The 15913-nt window shown below is 47.5% G+C and overlaps 1 protein-coding gene across 1 annotated transcript in view; it reads right to left on the bottom strand.

Annotated features, from left to right (window-relative positions):
• Positions 1 to 15913, bottom strand: part of LDLRAD2 (low density lipoprotein receptor class A domain containing 2) — a 42925-nt gene that overhangs the window by 2598 nt on the left and 24414 nt on the right. Inside the window, 3 exon segments of the mRNA XM_007175174.2 lie at positions 717 to 848; positions 3754 to 4173; positions 6418 to 6555. Of these exon segments, the coding sequence (XP_007175236.2) occupies positions 717 to 848; positions 3754 to 4173; positions 6418 to 6555 (690 nt within the window).

The following is a 15913-nucleotide window of genomic DNA, read 5'->3' as shown; positions in this document are numbered from 1 at the left end:
TGTGGCAGCTGGAGGAGAGGACATGGGGCCCGGGCCTCTGGGCACAGAGCCTAGTGTCAGGGAGGAGCCTGAGGAGTGACTGGGGAGGGAAGTGTGTGGGCTCCCGGGAAGCTGGGTTTTACCCCTCAGCCAGGTGCATTTTTGCAACAAACAACCTGTTCAACAGGACATGGCAACCCTGACTGGGAGTGGGGCATATCCAGATTCCTAAGAAGGATAATCAGGGGTGACCTAGTCTGGTCCCCTCTGTCCATCCACAGAGGTCATTCCTGGTTACATCACTCAGTGACTCTATGACCTTGGGCAAGTCATTTCTCCTCCCTAGGCCTCAGTTTCCCCATCTATAAAATGTGGGAGTCAGGTTGGATCAATGGTTTTCAAAGTCTTGAAGGTCAAACTCAAGTCTCTCAGTGGGACATCAGTCAGCCACGGCCCAGGCCTCCCACATCCAGTTAAGTAGAGCATCTCTCCTTGTGATGTCTGGGGCCTCTGCAAGGCTCCGTTTAGGAAAAGCTTCCACCACTGAAATGACATTTGGAAGCAGCTGGATTCGATCACCATTTGAGCTCTAACATCTTCTGGTCCTCAGGCAGTCTGGTCTGAATGGATTCCCCACTACTGTGCTTCACCTTATCCTCTCCTGCCGCGCCCGTGCCTCCGGCCTCCAGCTTCTAACCCAGATGCTCAGCAGGGCCCAAGCCACCCCTGTCACTGACCTCTGCAGTTGGCTGCTGGCCACGAAGCCTGGTCACTGCCATCGCCACAGTTGTCCATGCCCCAGGGATCGCACACCAGGCTCGGGGGGATGCACCTGCTGTTCTGACATCGGAAGTAGGCACAACAGGATCCTGGGGTTGAGAGGGGAGGCACGATGAGGACCCTGAGCACCACAGAATGTTTGGCCCTATGGGGAGGGAATATGGGAGGTGTGAGCAGGAGAGGCTGTTTCCATGTGCGTGCAAATGAGGGTATGGATGAGACAGGTGTATGATCATAAAGATGATGATGGGGATGGTGATGATGATGATGATGATGGCGGCTAACATTTATTGAGCTCCTATTCCAAGCCAGGCGTGGTTCACATCCCAGCTCATTAAGTTCTCACATTAACCCTGTAGGGTCAATACTATTATCAATCCCATTTTAGAGATGAGAAGACTGAGGCACAGGGAGGTTAGGTCACTAGACCAAGGCCACACAGCTTGTATCTAAGCAGCAGGATAGGAATTCAGCCCCATGCTCATGAGCACTGTGGCACCCAGTGTGTGTGAGTGTGTGTGCACGCGTGCGTGCACGCAGCCTATGGTAGCCCAGCGACCTGAACACTCCAAGCTCATCCCGGCTCGTGGCACTGCACCTGCCATCAGCCCTGCCCGTAACTGCATGGCTTGCTCCCCTCAGGTCTCCACTCAAATGTCATCGTGTCGGAAGGCCTGCCCTCACCTCCACGTGAGAACGGCATACCACCCCTCCCCCACCACCACTTTATCCTGATTTGGGTTCCTCTGCAGCACTTACCACCTCTGCAGATTATGGATTTGATTGATTCTTTGTTTATGGTCTGCCTCCCCAACTAGAATGTCAGCTCAGATGGGGCAGGGACTTCTCTTTCATTCACTGCTGCATGTATCCCTGGAGCCTAGAACAGCACCTGGCACAAGGGCAGGTACTCAATCTTTGTTAAATGAATGAATAGGCACACAGGTGAGAGAAGGGTATGACTTGGTGCACAGGGTGTGGCAGACAGGTTGGCTTACCCAGCACCCCATTCTGTGGAGAAAAGCTGGTTCAGGAGGGACTGACCAATACCATGGCTCAGAGGTGGACATGGGAATCAGAGCATTCCATTCCTGGCCCCGGGAACAGACACATGGCCCATGTGACTAATCAAATTTGGCCCCGAGGACTTTTGCTAGAACCATAAGAAAAGATCCTCGCAGTTCCCTGGCAGTCCATTGGTTAGGACTCAGCTCTTTCACTGCCGGGGGCCCAGGTTCAATCCCTGGTCGGGAACTGAGATCCTGCAAGCCGCTCGGTGCAGCCAAAAAAGAAAAAAAAAAGTGAGAGAGAGAGAAAAGGTCCTCGCTCTTTATTTCACTGAGGTGAGAGTTATAAGGGGGACTGTGGGCTTGGAGCTGCAGGGTCACCTTGCTGCCAAGTAGAAAGAGGAACTGGAGCTGCCTGAGATGGAAGCCAAACAGACCCAGTGCAATGCAAAGGGAGAGAACAAAGAGATAGAGCCCAGGTGGCATTACTTCATCTCCTGAATCCAGCTATACCTGAACAAACACCTTAATATCCCAGTTATAGGAGCCCCCCAAATTCTCCTTTGGCTTAAGCCAACTAGAGTTGGGGTTTTTCATGTGCAAATGAAAGTGAATGCTCTAATTTATAAAAGATGTGCAAGGGTAAGAGTGAATATCTACGAGAGAGAAAACACAAACAGTAATCCAAGTAAAAAGTGATCCAAGGAAGCCAGAGTTGTGACAGGGCTTCGCCACTGCCGCCTGCTTTTGAGTCCAATCCTGCTAAACACAAAGCAGCTGCAACATGCTTGGCTTGCACCTCACGGAAGGTGAGAAAGGGAGGGAGGGAGGAAAGGAGGGAGGGAGGGGTTGATTTCCAATTAGCCTGTGAGATCTGCTTGCAAAACAATATAATAGGACCCTTGGCACGCTACAGCCCACAGGACCCCAGGCACCATCAGTCGTGGCCCCAAAGACACACATGAGACAGCAGGGGGGGCTGTCCGACCAGCTCAGGTTGAAGGGCTGTCCAGGGCCTGGCATGTCGAGGTCTAGCTCCTGGTGAACCTGTGTTGGCTCTCAGAGGCCCCCCTGTTCTTGCCTTGAAGTGCTCACAACCCCTTGTTTAATTCTCCAGTCTGGATATTTTGCCAGCGAGGGCGATGATGCTTCTCCGAGGTTTTGGAAACTTCTGGGCTTTGGCAGCTCCTCTGCTGAAACATCAGTGAGTGTCTTCAGTCCTGGGGAAACCTGCTGGGACTAAAGCCTTGACTCAATTGGAGCAGAGGACAAACTCCAGCAGTTAAAGCCCAGCTCCTCCACCTGTGAGCTGGGAGTCCTGCGGCACTTCACTCAACCTCTCCAAGCCTGTTTCCCATCAAAAACTACGAGTGTAGGAGCACTGGCCCAGCAGAGCTGCTGTGAGAACAGATGAGATCTGGTATGCGAAGGGCCAAAGGCAATGCTCAACGAGGGATTATTATTAATTTCAGTTCCCTTTTCTTGCCTAAGTGGGTTTCTGTCACTTACGGTCACCAGAGTCCCAACTCTCGGCCCCTCTGCAATCGGGTGGACCCAGGACAGAGAAGCCAGTGTGTGAACATGAGAGTGTGTGAGTTGCATGGCAGTATGCAAAGTGGTATTGTGTACGATGAGGTGTGCATGAAGTGAACTGTGTGTGGGAGAGAGTGTTCAATACGCCAGGCCTGTGGGTTGGGTGTTTCAGTGTGTGTGGTGCAGGTGGGTGTGCCAGGTGTGTTACGAGGTGTGAGTTGTGCACAGGTAGTGTGTGTGAGGGGGGTGGGTGCTGGAGTGTGAGGTGTGTAAGTGTGTGGGAATCGTGTGGGAGTGGGAGCTGTGTGTGAACAGGTGAGGGGCTGGTCCGTGCATCCATGGAAGTCAGGTTTATGGGGTTGGCTCTTTGGGTCTGGACTGCCCCTTACTGAAGCCCCTGACCCTGCCGCCAGGCCCCAGCCCCTGCCCTCTCTCAGGACCAGCCCGCACCCACCCAACCGGAAAGAGGAGACTTCGCCCACGAAGTCCACGCGGGGCTGGCGGCCTCTGGTGACCAGGCGCAGGCCCAGGAAGTCCCCGGAGGACGCCACCGGCTCAGGGATGGTCAGGCCGCAGAGCCGGGCCCCCAGAGGCCGTGGCGCCCCCGGCGGGCCCTCGTAGAACTGCAGGTAGGACCCGGGGGCGCAGGGGTCCTCCGGCGCCGGGGAGGAGGCGTTGGGCGCCGCCGGCGTCAGGCTGTAGACCAGGAAGAAGCGAAACTGGAAGCGGATCCTGTCGCCGGGGGCCGCCGCCAGCATCCAGAGCCTGCAGTCGGTGTCTGGGGCCACGAAGTAGAAGCGGCGCGACGCGGAATGCGAGCTCAGCAGCAGCCCGTCCCCCTGCCACGTCCGGCCGCACAGGTCCACCAGGTCGGCTGCGGCGAAAAGCACGGACCCTGGAGCCACGCGGTCCCGTTCCAAGCCTGGCCCTGCCCTCTGCCCGCTGTGTGACCCCCGAGTCACTCAGCCTCTCTGAGCCTCAGTCTTCTTGTCGGGAAAATGGGAATGATTGAACAATGTCAGAATTTTTGTGAGGGTTAAAAAATGTAATTCAAGTCCTCAATCTCGTATTCAAAAACCCTAGGATGTGTTTCAGAATTTTTCAGATTTTAGAAAGATATATAATATGTTGCAGCCCCAAATGGAGTCTGCCACAGCCCTCCACGATCAAACACATTTTCTAGAGCAATTGCACACAACATTTACCCTAAGTAGGACAAATACAGACTGTAAACAGCCTCCTGTCAGTTCAGGTCAGGTGTTGCCAGTTAGTTAGCTAAGAACAAATTTTGGTTGTCAGAGCTTTTCATATTTTGTAGTGGAAACTAAAGGATTGTGGACATGTATGGGTTCAGTGCTTAGGATAGTGCCTGGCATTTAAGGAGCATTACGGAAGTGTTATTCAAGGATGGGGGAGGAGATTTCCTGGCCTTCCCTCCAGTGGTTAGGACTCGGCACTCTCACTGTGGAGGGCCCACGTTGGATTCCTGTTCGGGAAACTAAGATCCCACAACCCTCGCAGCGCAGCCAAAAAATACAAGGATGGGAGAGACACAGCTGGGCACCTGCCCAGCCAACAGGCATTCCCTGTTTCTCCTTGCTAAGAGAAACTTAATTCCCCTCAATTATCAGAGAGGCCCCCTGGTCTTTGGCCTAATAAACCAAGCCTTGTAATCCTAATTCTATTTGCCAGGTTTAGGGATTGGCCTGTGAACTGATTCTGGCCAATGAGATTTAAGGAGAGGTTTGCTGAGGGTTCCTGGGAAAGATTTTCCTCCCTGATTTAAAAAAAAAAAGAGAAAAAAAGGAGGGAGAGCTGTGTGATGAGGAGCCTCTTTTTCTTCCTGCTTTTGAAAGCTATTGACTGAGGATACGATGCCCAGAGCTGCAGCAGGCATCTTGCAAGGATGAGGTCATGAGAATTATGGAGGAGCCCTGACGTGGTTGAGCTGCTGAATTAACCATTTCTGGACTCACCTATGGCCTCTCTTCTCAAGTGAAATAATAAATGTCCTTGTAGTTTAAGCTCTGTTTAGTCTGGTAACTGTTACTTACAGCCCAAAACATCCTCACTGGTACAGGGTTGTTGTGACGATTAATGAGATAATGTGTAAGTACTCAAACCATCTGATTTTTGTAAGGATAGAGAGAGAACAGGACGTGGCTTTTCTGGCGCATGGTAGGGGCACCAGTGGTGCTTGAGGACAAGCCGGGATGCGGGTCTTCGGGGGAGAAATTCTCCGTTAGGGCTCAGGATGTGGGAGCATCTTCTCATATCTGTGCAGACCTACTAAAGCCAGAACCTGCCCTGGAGGCACACGGGACAGGCGGAGGTTTAGAGAGTGGGTGAACGAGCACCTTCTATGAGCTGGGCGCTGTCTATGTGTCTTGCATGGTTTATCTCACCTTATATGCACAATAATAATAGTCCCTTAAGGCAGCGCTCCCCAACCGTTTTGGCACCAGGGACTGGTCTTGTGGAAAATAATTTTTCCACAGACGGGGGTCGCCGGGGTGGGGATGGTTCAGGTGGTAATGCGAGCGATGGGGAGCGATGGGGACGACAGGGGACGACAGGGAGTGATGGGGAGCAATGGGGAGCGACGGGGAGCGACGGAGAACGACGGGGAGCGATGGGGAACGGCAGATGAAGCTTCGCTCGCTTGCCCACCACTCACCTCCTGCTTTGAGGCCCGGTTCCTAACAGGCCGTGGACTGGCCCCGGGGGTTGGGGACCCCCTGCCTTAAGGGGCAAGGGCCTATTATTCTTTCCATTTTACTGCTGAAGAAACCAAGTCTTAGACAGTGGAAACAGTAATGTCAAGGGTGTGTGTGTGAACGCAGGGCCATCTGACTCTGAAGCCCACAGTGTTTCCCGGTGCCAGACTGCCCCACCCGCCCCCAGACACCTGCTTCTGGGTGACTTGGAGCTCCAGCCACCCAGAGGGGTGGGGGTGGACTTGAGGGTGCCAGCCAAGACCAGGCACAGGGTTTCCCAGTGCCCCCCAACTCAAGGGATCCCAGCTCATCAGGGTGAGTGCTGATTGAAGAAACACAGTCTCAAAGGGTGGTGGGACCTGAATCTCCTGCTTGCCCCAGCCAAGCCACCTCGTACTCACCTGTGTGCAGCGCAGACGCAATCAGGGTGGTTGCCCCCAGCAGGAGCAGCCTTTGGGGCAGCTGCAGAGGACAGGCTTCCGTCCAGGCCCTCCTGTGCCCAGTGATGGGGAAGACCTGCAGAATCTTCAGTGTGGGGTCTTTGGGTAGACTGGGGTATAGGGGCCTGGTTAGGCCAGTGGAGGGATTGGCAGGACACAAGGAGCAAGGGAGGCAAGTTCGCCAGCTCCTCTGGTCTCTTCAGTGATGTTTGTGCTCCCTGTTCCAGATCCTTCTTCAGATCAGGATTGTGTCTAGGGTTGCCATGGAGATTTAGGACTGGGGCTGGAGCCTGGGGAGAGAAGGCGGGGAGGATGTCTGCTCATCCCCTGCCAGACAGGAACCAGGAAACTCAGATCCGGTTCAGCCACAGGGCTTCTGGGAGGGGGACCCACAGCCTCAGAGAGCTGCTGCCTTCCTGGAGAAGTTGGCATTTTAGGGCTGAGCTTAAGGGAGGCCCAGGACATCAAAGGGCCTCTCTGAGGGCCTAGAGAGGCAGCAAGTGGTGAATGAGCACTGGCCCAGGAGTCTGCTCTATTTTACAGACAAAGTATTCCTGCCTCAGGGCCTTTGCCCTCACCATTCCTCCACCTGGGGTTCTCCTCTCCCATGGAGGTCCATGGCTGGCTTCTCTGGGTCATTCAGATTTCGAGCTCACATGTCACCTGCTCAGACCACATTTCCCTGACCACTTCTCAGTCTGAATTAGTGTTCTCCCTCCCTGTCACTCAGTCCTATGTCCGCGAATTTATCTCAGCACTCACTGGAATTACTTTGCTTATTCATATCTATCTTGTAGGTATTGTCCATTGACCGCACCCCACCCACTAAAATTGTGTTCTGTGAGTGTCTTGTTGTTCTCTGAAGCCCTAGGTCACAGAACAGTGCCTGGCACAGAGCAGGCATCCAGGAAGTAAGAACGAATGTGTGGGGACTTCCCTGATGGTGCAGTGGTTAAGAATCCACCTGCCATTGCAGGGGACACAGGTTCGAGCCCTGGTCCGGGAAGATCCCACATGCTGCCAAGCAACTAAGCCCGTGCGCCACAGCTACTGAGCCTGCGCTCTAGAGCCCGCGAGCCACAACTAGAGCCCATGTGCCACAACTACTGAAGCCCACGCGCCTAGAGCCCGTGCTCCGCAGCAAGAGAAGCCACCGCAGTGAGAAGCAGGCGCACCGCAACAAAGACCCAACACAGCCAAAAATAAATAAATTAAATAAAGAAATTTTTTTAAAAAAGAAAAAGAATGAATGTGTGGCGTTGAGTGAATGACCTCCCTTTTTTCTGGGTTTTACTCCCCAATGTGTAAAAGGAAGGGCTTGGGCCATTTCAGCCTTTTTCAAAATCTGTAATTAGTAGAACCATTTTTTTACAAAGGCATTATACATGGAACCTTAATATATAAAGCTGAAACTTTTCAAGTCTCAGTTTCCTTATCTGTAAAATGGAATAATGATAGTTCCCAGTTTGTAGGTATATTGTAGGTATATTGTATATTTGTAAAGTGGGGTATCAAGTTACTTACTTAGAACAGTGTCTGTCACATAGTAAAGTGCACAATGCACATCAGGCTGGATGCTGACCCTTAATGTCATCATTATTACTTAAACAGAGGTCATCTATGTTTCAAGAAGTCCCCACCTCAGACTTTGAGACACTCTCTCAGAGTCTGAAGACTGTATGAGAAGGTTAAAACCACTGGCCCTGCTGCGCTCTAATGCTCTTCTTGCTAGACCTGACATTCGATGCAAACTTGATACCCCACTGTGTGTGATGTCCAAGGCTAGGCCTTGGGGGACTCCTTTGGCAGGAGTGGATTTATCATAAAACTCTTGAAGCTGGCCGCTCTCCCTTCTGAGGCAGACCACATTCTGCCTATGGAATGTGTATCTCTCTAAATAAACTTGATTTCACTTTACAAAAGAAAGAAAGAAACTCGTGAAGCTTACACATCAGGACGTATTATTTGCATGAGATTATATATTTTTCTAAAATTTACAAAATTAAGATATTTCAACCACAGTCAATTCAGATCACTGTCTCTTTCCACCCCGATCTCCTCCATTGCACCTCTCTTCAGATGGTCACGGGCATTTTTGAAATCTGGCTAAGGGGAGGTGGCTTTCGGTTTGGGTTTGGGGGGGATATAATTATGGGGTCCTAGCTCCTTCCAGGTATAGTTCTATTATTTCTAATAAATGCCCCAGAATGCCTCCCAGTAATCCTCCTCATACCCTCTATGCTGTGATACGTTGTGATATGAAGCTGCAGAATCAGAGATCATTTATTATGCCTGGCCTCGCTGGTGTGAGGGTATTGGAGGAGAAATAAGGTTTGAAACATATGAAGCCAGAAGCCAGTCTATGGAAAATCCTTTCAAATCTTAAAGCTCACATATGTAAGAAATTTGATAGAGGTTATCCCAAGTTTAACAGTCCTTAAGAGAATAAATAATCTTACTAATAACGAATTGCAAAGCTCAAGAAAAAATGTCTAAGTGATCACTAATAAAAAACTAATTTTGGTCAATCATGCTAAAGGAAAGACTGACATCTTTCTAGTCCTTTTATAGAAAATATCATATAGTGTTGTCACAGAAATCGTAAAAGGGTGTGCAGCCAAAAAAATTATGGAAAAATTATCATAGAATAGGTTTAAGCAGTATTTTAATAAAAACGTGCTGTTATTTTAAATTTATATTGTTCATGGTATTTGTCAGTTTTTTTGTTTTTTGTTTTTCTTTTTTATTTATTTTTGGCTGCGTTGTGTCTTCGCTGCTGCGCGCAGGCTTTCTCTAGTTGCAGAGAGGGGGCACTACTCTTCGTTGTGGCGAGTGGACCTCTCATTGCAGTGGCTTCTCTTTGTTGCAGAGCACGGGCTCTAGGCACGCGGGCTTCAGTGGTTGCAGCACGTGGGCTCAGTAGTTGTGGCTCGTGGGCTCAGTAGTTGTGGCTCATGGGCTCTAGAACGCAGACGCAGTAGTTGTGGCACATGGGCTTAGTTGCTCTGCGACATGTGGGATCTTCCCGGACCAGGGCTCGAAACTGTGTCCCCTGCATTGGCAGGCGGATTCTTAACCACTGCACCACCAGGGAAGTTCCTGTCCATTTTTTAAACTTTAAAAGTTGTTGGACATGGAAGCAACTTACGTGTCCATCAACAGATGAATGGATAAAGAAGATGTGGTATATATACAAATGGAATACTACTCAGCCATAAAAAAGAGTGAAATAATGCTATTTGCAGCAACATGCATGGACCTAGAGATCATCCTACTAAGTGAAGTAAGTCAGAAGGAGAAAGACAAATACCATATGGTATCACTTACATGTGAAATCCAGAATATGGCACAAATGAACCTATCTACAAAGCAGAAACAGACTCACAGACATAGAGAACAGACTTGTGGTTGCCAAGGGGGAGGGAGGAAGGATGGAGTGGGAGTTTGGGGTTAGCAGATGCAAACTATTACATATAGAATCGCTAAACAACAAGATCCTACTGTATAACACAGAGAACTATATTCAATATCCTGTAATAAGCCATAATGGAAAAGAGTATGAAGAAGAATATATATATGTGTGTGTATATATATATATATATATATATATATATATATGTATATCTGAATCACTTTGCTGTACAACAGAAATTAACACAACATTGTAAATCAACTATACTTCAATAAAATAAATTTTAGAAAAATAAAAACTTTTGAATGTAAGAGTATTTGTGCTTCCTGACACTGGAAATGTCAGCATGAAGAACGTGCTTTGAGAGAAAAATAGTATTAATAAAAGTGCTGTTTGGTCTAAAACTCTTCACCCTAGTTAGCAAAAGGTGTGAATGGAATGGAATGGAATGGAATAAGTCTTCTGAGAAAGCAGAGCTTTTCTCTGGAGCTGTTTTGAAGGAGTAGTTGGGCAATTAGTACTTTTCTCAAAGATGCTAATCCTACTAAAACGCTCTGGGATTTGGGTTTAGAACATCTTATTTTCAGGCTTTATAGCAGTTCCTGTTTTCCACTGTAGCAGGTGGAAAGCTACCCTGGCCTAATGGAAAGGCAGAGAGCATAATCAGAGCATGAGGTTACATTTCACTGCCTTTGAAGCTTCGCTATTTTGTTGCTCAAGTTCTTTGCCTCAACTTTAAAAAATGAAACATTATTATACTTTGTAAAATAGTGTTTGCCCCATGATAAGACCTATAAGAAAGTTTACCATCTGCCTCAAATATTATAATATGTGTCTGTTATTCAGATTAATACATAGAACTAAATAGACATTTCTATTTGTAAATAGCAGCAAATACACTGGTAGATGAAGTATGGGACCAATGAGCCAAATTTAAATTTTATTTTTCTTTCAGTACACAAAAGTGGTGTTGCTTTTCGCAGTCAAACTAAACCAGTCAAAGTACCTTTTGTTGGTTTCTTAAAAGGAGTAGAGAACAAACTGATGTATCTTGGTTTGTTTGTTTGTTTTGGCTGTGCCACCTGGCATGTGGGATCTTAGTTCCCTGACCAGGGACCAAACCCATGCCCCCTGCAGTGGAAGTGTGGAGTCCTAACCACTGGACAGCCAGGGAATTCACAACTGATGTATCTTTGAATTAAAAACTTCATGTAGGTTTTAAAAATATATATTGCTGGGATTTTTTTCTCATCCTGAATAAATATTCACTTACAAAATTTTTTGTGTTTATAATTTCATATTTTTAAAGAGGGCCCTCAAAGTGTCTATGCTTCAGGACCCAAATAACCTGGCCCTCAGGGAGCTCATAGCCTGGTAGCAGCTTCAGATTAAACAAATAAATAAACAGACAAACAAACAAAAAAGCAACCATTAAATAAATCCCAATCTTAACAGGAACATGAGGTACCCTGGGAAGTCAGGAAGTGCTTCCCAGAGAAAGGCATTTCTGACTTGGGCTCTGAAGGATGTATAGGAGTTTCCATGCAGAAACTGTGTTAAATGCAATAATAGTATCTTCCCGGCACCTTGACCAGGCTCTGTGCCTGAAACATCCTTACCTTTCATGAACTCCATGTCAACCTTTTCATATTTCTAGCAACCACCTCTTTTTTTTTTTTTTCACCTTTGGCTGTGTTGGGTCTTTGCTGCATGCAGGCTTTCTCTAGTTGCTGCAAGCGGGGGCTACTCTTCATTGCAGAGCACAGGCTCTAAATGCGTGGGCTTCAGTAGTTGTGGCACGTGGGCTCAGTAGTTGTGGCTCACAGGCTCTAGAGCACAGGCTCAGTAGTTGTGGCACACGGGCTTAGTTGCTCCGTGGCACGTGGGATCTTCCCAGACCAGGGCTCAAACCCGTGTCCCCTGCATTGGCAGGCGGATTCTTAACGACTGCGCCACCAGCAAATCCCTAGCAACCACTTCTTAAGTGTTTGCAACACTCTAGTCACTGGCTGTAAGCTTGTCACATGCTTTATCACACATAATCGTCACAATGAACCTACAAAGAGGACACTCTTATGAGCCTCATTTAACGGGTGAGAAATCTGAGTGCAGATAATGATAATAAATAAGGTTGGTAGGTAAGGGGGGGGTACAGTATTCCCCCGGGTCCCATTTCCTAGCTGTGTAACCCTTAAGCAAGTGACTTAACCTCTCTGTGCCTCAGTTTTCTCATCTACAAATTGGAGACAATACTAAAGTATCCTACTGAATTGTTGGGAAGCTTAAATTAAAAGAAAGATGTAAATTCATTTTTCAAATACCACTGACCTCTGTGTGAGGCATTGGAGATACTTCAGGGAACAAAATAAACAAAAACTCTACCCTTGTGGAACTTACATTCCAGAGAAGGATAAATGGGTAAAATGTATGATGTATTGAATAGTGATAAATATTAAGAAGAAAAAACATAAAGCAAGGCCTGGAGATGTGAAATGTCAGAGAGATGTTGAAATTTTGATAGGATAGCTTGGGAAGGCCTCACAGAGAAGGGTCTTTTAAGTAAAGATCTGAAGGAGTGAGAGAGCCAGCCATGCAGTTCTTTGAAGAATATACTAGGCAGGGAGAATAGCAAGTGCAAAGGCCCTGAGGCAAGAGCATGCCTGGCACAAGCAACAGCAGTGTGGAGTGAATGCAGCAAAGGGGAGAGTGATAGGAGATAAGTCAGATCATGTAGGGCCCTAGAGGTCATTGTAAGAACTTTGGCTTTTTCTCTGAGATGAGAACCACTGGGCAAGGCCAGATGCAGCAGGACCAGATAGGAGACTATTTTAATAATAAGTCTAGAAATGATGGTGGCCTGGGGACTTCCCTGGCGGTCCAGTGATTAAGAATCTGGGCTTCCACTGCAGGGGGCATGGGTTCAATACCTGGTTGGGGAACTAAGATCCCGCATGCCACGTGGTGCAGTGAAAGAAAGATAGATAGAAAGAAAGAAATGATGGTCGCCTGGACCAGGATTGCAATAGCAAGAAATAGTGAGATTCTGAACGAACATACTTTGAAGGTACAGCCAATAGGATTTGTTGACAGATTGGACTTGGAGTGTGAAGAAAAGAGATGAGTCAAGGAGGGTACCCTGGGATTTAACCTGAGCATCTGGAAGGATGGAGTTGCCATAAGTGGGAGGGGAAGAACTGTGAGAGGAGCAGGGTTGGGGGAGGATGAGGAGTTCTGTTCTGGCCACGTTCAGATTGAGATGCCCATTTGCCATTCCAGTGGAGAGGACAAGTGGAGGTTGGATCTCCAAGTCTGGAATTGAGGGGGGAAGTGCAGACCGGGCATACGATTTTGGGAGTAGTCAGCACATGGATAATATGTAAAGCCACAAGATGGGGCAAGAGAGCCACAGGAGTGAGCATAGAGAGCGCAGAGGAGGATCAAATAGCTTGGACAGTGCCCAACACTTCTGGGGTATTTAGCTGGTACTCATGGTTCTGGAGAAAATGTCCACTAGGGGGCAGTCAATACCAAGACGAGGATGAGGAAACTTGTGTACCCTAGAAACTGCCCCTGGGAGGCTGCAGTACGCCATTCAGCTTAGGGGCTGGGGATGGTGGCAGCTCACCAAGCAACCAAGTACTCAGCATCTTGAGACTGAGGCTTTGGTCACTTCACTACATGTTCAGGTAACTCTAGAGAAGGACCATTGTCCCCACCAATCAATGCGCCCTTATTGTGTACAATGAGTCAGCCAGACTGGATCATCTCCAAGGGCTCTCTCCCCTCAGACCTTCCTTGAGTCCTGGATATGGGCTGACATTCCTACATCAAGGCTGTCACATCTCATCTGCCAAATTCTTTATGTAACTTAGTTTGATAAGCTACCAGTAAATAACTATTCATTGATGCCAGTTCCAAGTCTGGTGCTTTGAATACCTTCACTCCAGAAAAGCCCTGAGACAGGTATAATCATCTCCTTTTATAGATTAGGAAGCCAAATCCAGCGAGATTAGGGGCCTTGTTCAAAGTAGCCCCAGAAATGGGAGACAAAGTTAGGTGCCCATTTTCAAGGGGCTCTAGACCCCATTCTCTTCCTAGTATATCATCCCACTTTGACCTTGAGTCCAAAAGTACAATCATCTCCTTTTATAGATTAGGAAGCCAAATCCAGCGAGATTAGGGGCCTTGTTCAAAGTAGCCCCAGAAATGGGAGACAAAGTTAGGTGCCCATTTTCAAGGGGCTCTAGACCCCATTCTCTTCCTAGTATATCATCCCACTTTGACCTTGAGTCCAAAAGTACCTGGTGCTATACTAGGAGCTGAGTTAAAGAGGTAAAGGACACACCTCTGCCCTTAATCAGCTCAGAGCCTAGTAGACACAAAAAACAGAAGTACACTTCAGCATTGTAAGAGACAGGGCCATGGAAACAAAGAAGAGGGAACACAGCCTGCTCTGGAGCAGAGAATATGGAGAATACTAAAACTAACGAGTTTTAATAAAATGAATAAATAATAATAATTAACATTATTATTAATGATAAGTTATTCATAATTTATTGAGTGCTCTCTATTTACCAAGGACTTTTGTCATGTACTGGCCCATTTACTCTTCACAATAGTGCCATGAAGAAGGTAGCATTATCATCCCCATTTTACAGATGAAGAAGGTGAGGCACAGGGGTGTTAAATATAACTAGGAAGTGGGGAAGCAGTCTGGCTTCCCAGAGGAGGAATTGTCTGAGCTGAAAGATGAAGTGTGGATAGACCTAGGTGGATGAGGAGAGGGTCAACAGTGTTCCAGGCAGAAGGAGAAGTGTGCACAAAGTTGAGAAGGCTTGGGAAAGCCCACCTTTGTAGTTTTGCCCGGCAGCCTGAGACAGTGCCCACCTTTCTGGTCACAGTTGACCCAGTTTCCACACAGGCCAAGCATGGTGCTAAGATTCATTTCACAGCCAAAATGGGCAGAGCCAGAGTTTGGACTCTGTGTCCTTCTGACTTCCAAATCCATGCTCTTTCCATGATAACATGCATGTGGAACTTCCCTGACCAGGGATCAAACTCGTGCCCCCTGCATTGGAAGCGTGGAGTCTTAACCACTAGACCACCAGGGAAGTGCTCCATGACAACAATCTTAAGCAAGGTTTGTCAACATTTAGTCATGTGGGGAGATAGTTCTTCCCTTTCCACTATCCAGATATTCGCAAAGGTTGTCAATATCCTACAATACAAAGGTCGAGTATGAAATAATGAGATCACAGTCATTTTTACTGAGTTAGAGAAAGAAGGCATCATTAGGTGAACCTAAGCCCTTACAAGTCATTAGACTGGCTGGAAGAAAAATGAAGATTGACAACAGAAACAAAGATAAAAGTAAAATATAATGTGCAAAATAAAACAAGATGTACAAAAAGTATTGTGAGCTCTTATCTAACACATTAGAAATCCCAGGGACTTCCCTGGTGGTCTAGTGGTTAAGAATCCCCGTTCCAATGCATGGGAGGTGAGTTCGATCCCTGGTCCGGGAACTAAGATCCTACATGCTGGAGGGCAACTAAGCCCATGCCACAACTACTGATCCCTCACGCCCTGAGCTCATACTCTCTAGAGCCCATGCGCCACAACTAGAGAGAAGTCTGTGCATCACAATGAAAGATCCCTCATGCCTCAGCTAGGACCTGACACAGCCAAATAAATAAATACTTATTTAAAAAAAAGAAATCCCAGAAAATATCTCTACATATCCAAGAAAATAATGTCTACCATAAATACTAGTAATATCTTTTTTTGTAATACTAATATCTCCAGATCCCATGATCACTAAGCCCAATTTGCATTTACTTGGCAAGGAAAACAATAGACATTTCAGAAACTATCCCAGGGATGTACAAATGGCCTAGTACTTGCAAGGATTTGAGAATGTTAAATTCTCATACACATTATTACATACATATCATAGAGGGACAGATAGAAAACATAACTTGTTCATAATAACTTGAACAGATAAAATCAAAAAATGTTGGGCTTCCCTGGTGGCGCAGTGGTTGA

Source organism: Balaenoptera acutorostrata, chromosome 1 (assembly GCF_949987535.1).
Source record: "Balaenoptera acutorostrata chromosome 1, mBalAcu1.1, whole genome shotgun sequence".
In the NCBI taxonomy this organism is placed as follows: domain Eukaryota; kingdom Metazoa; phylum Chordata; class Mammalia; order Artiodactyla; family Balaenopteridae; genus Balaenoptera; species Balaenoptera acutorostrata.
This window is presented reverse-complemented; position numbering and strand designations above follow the sequence as displayed.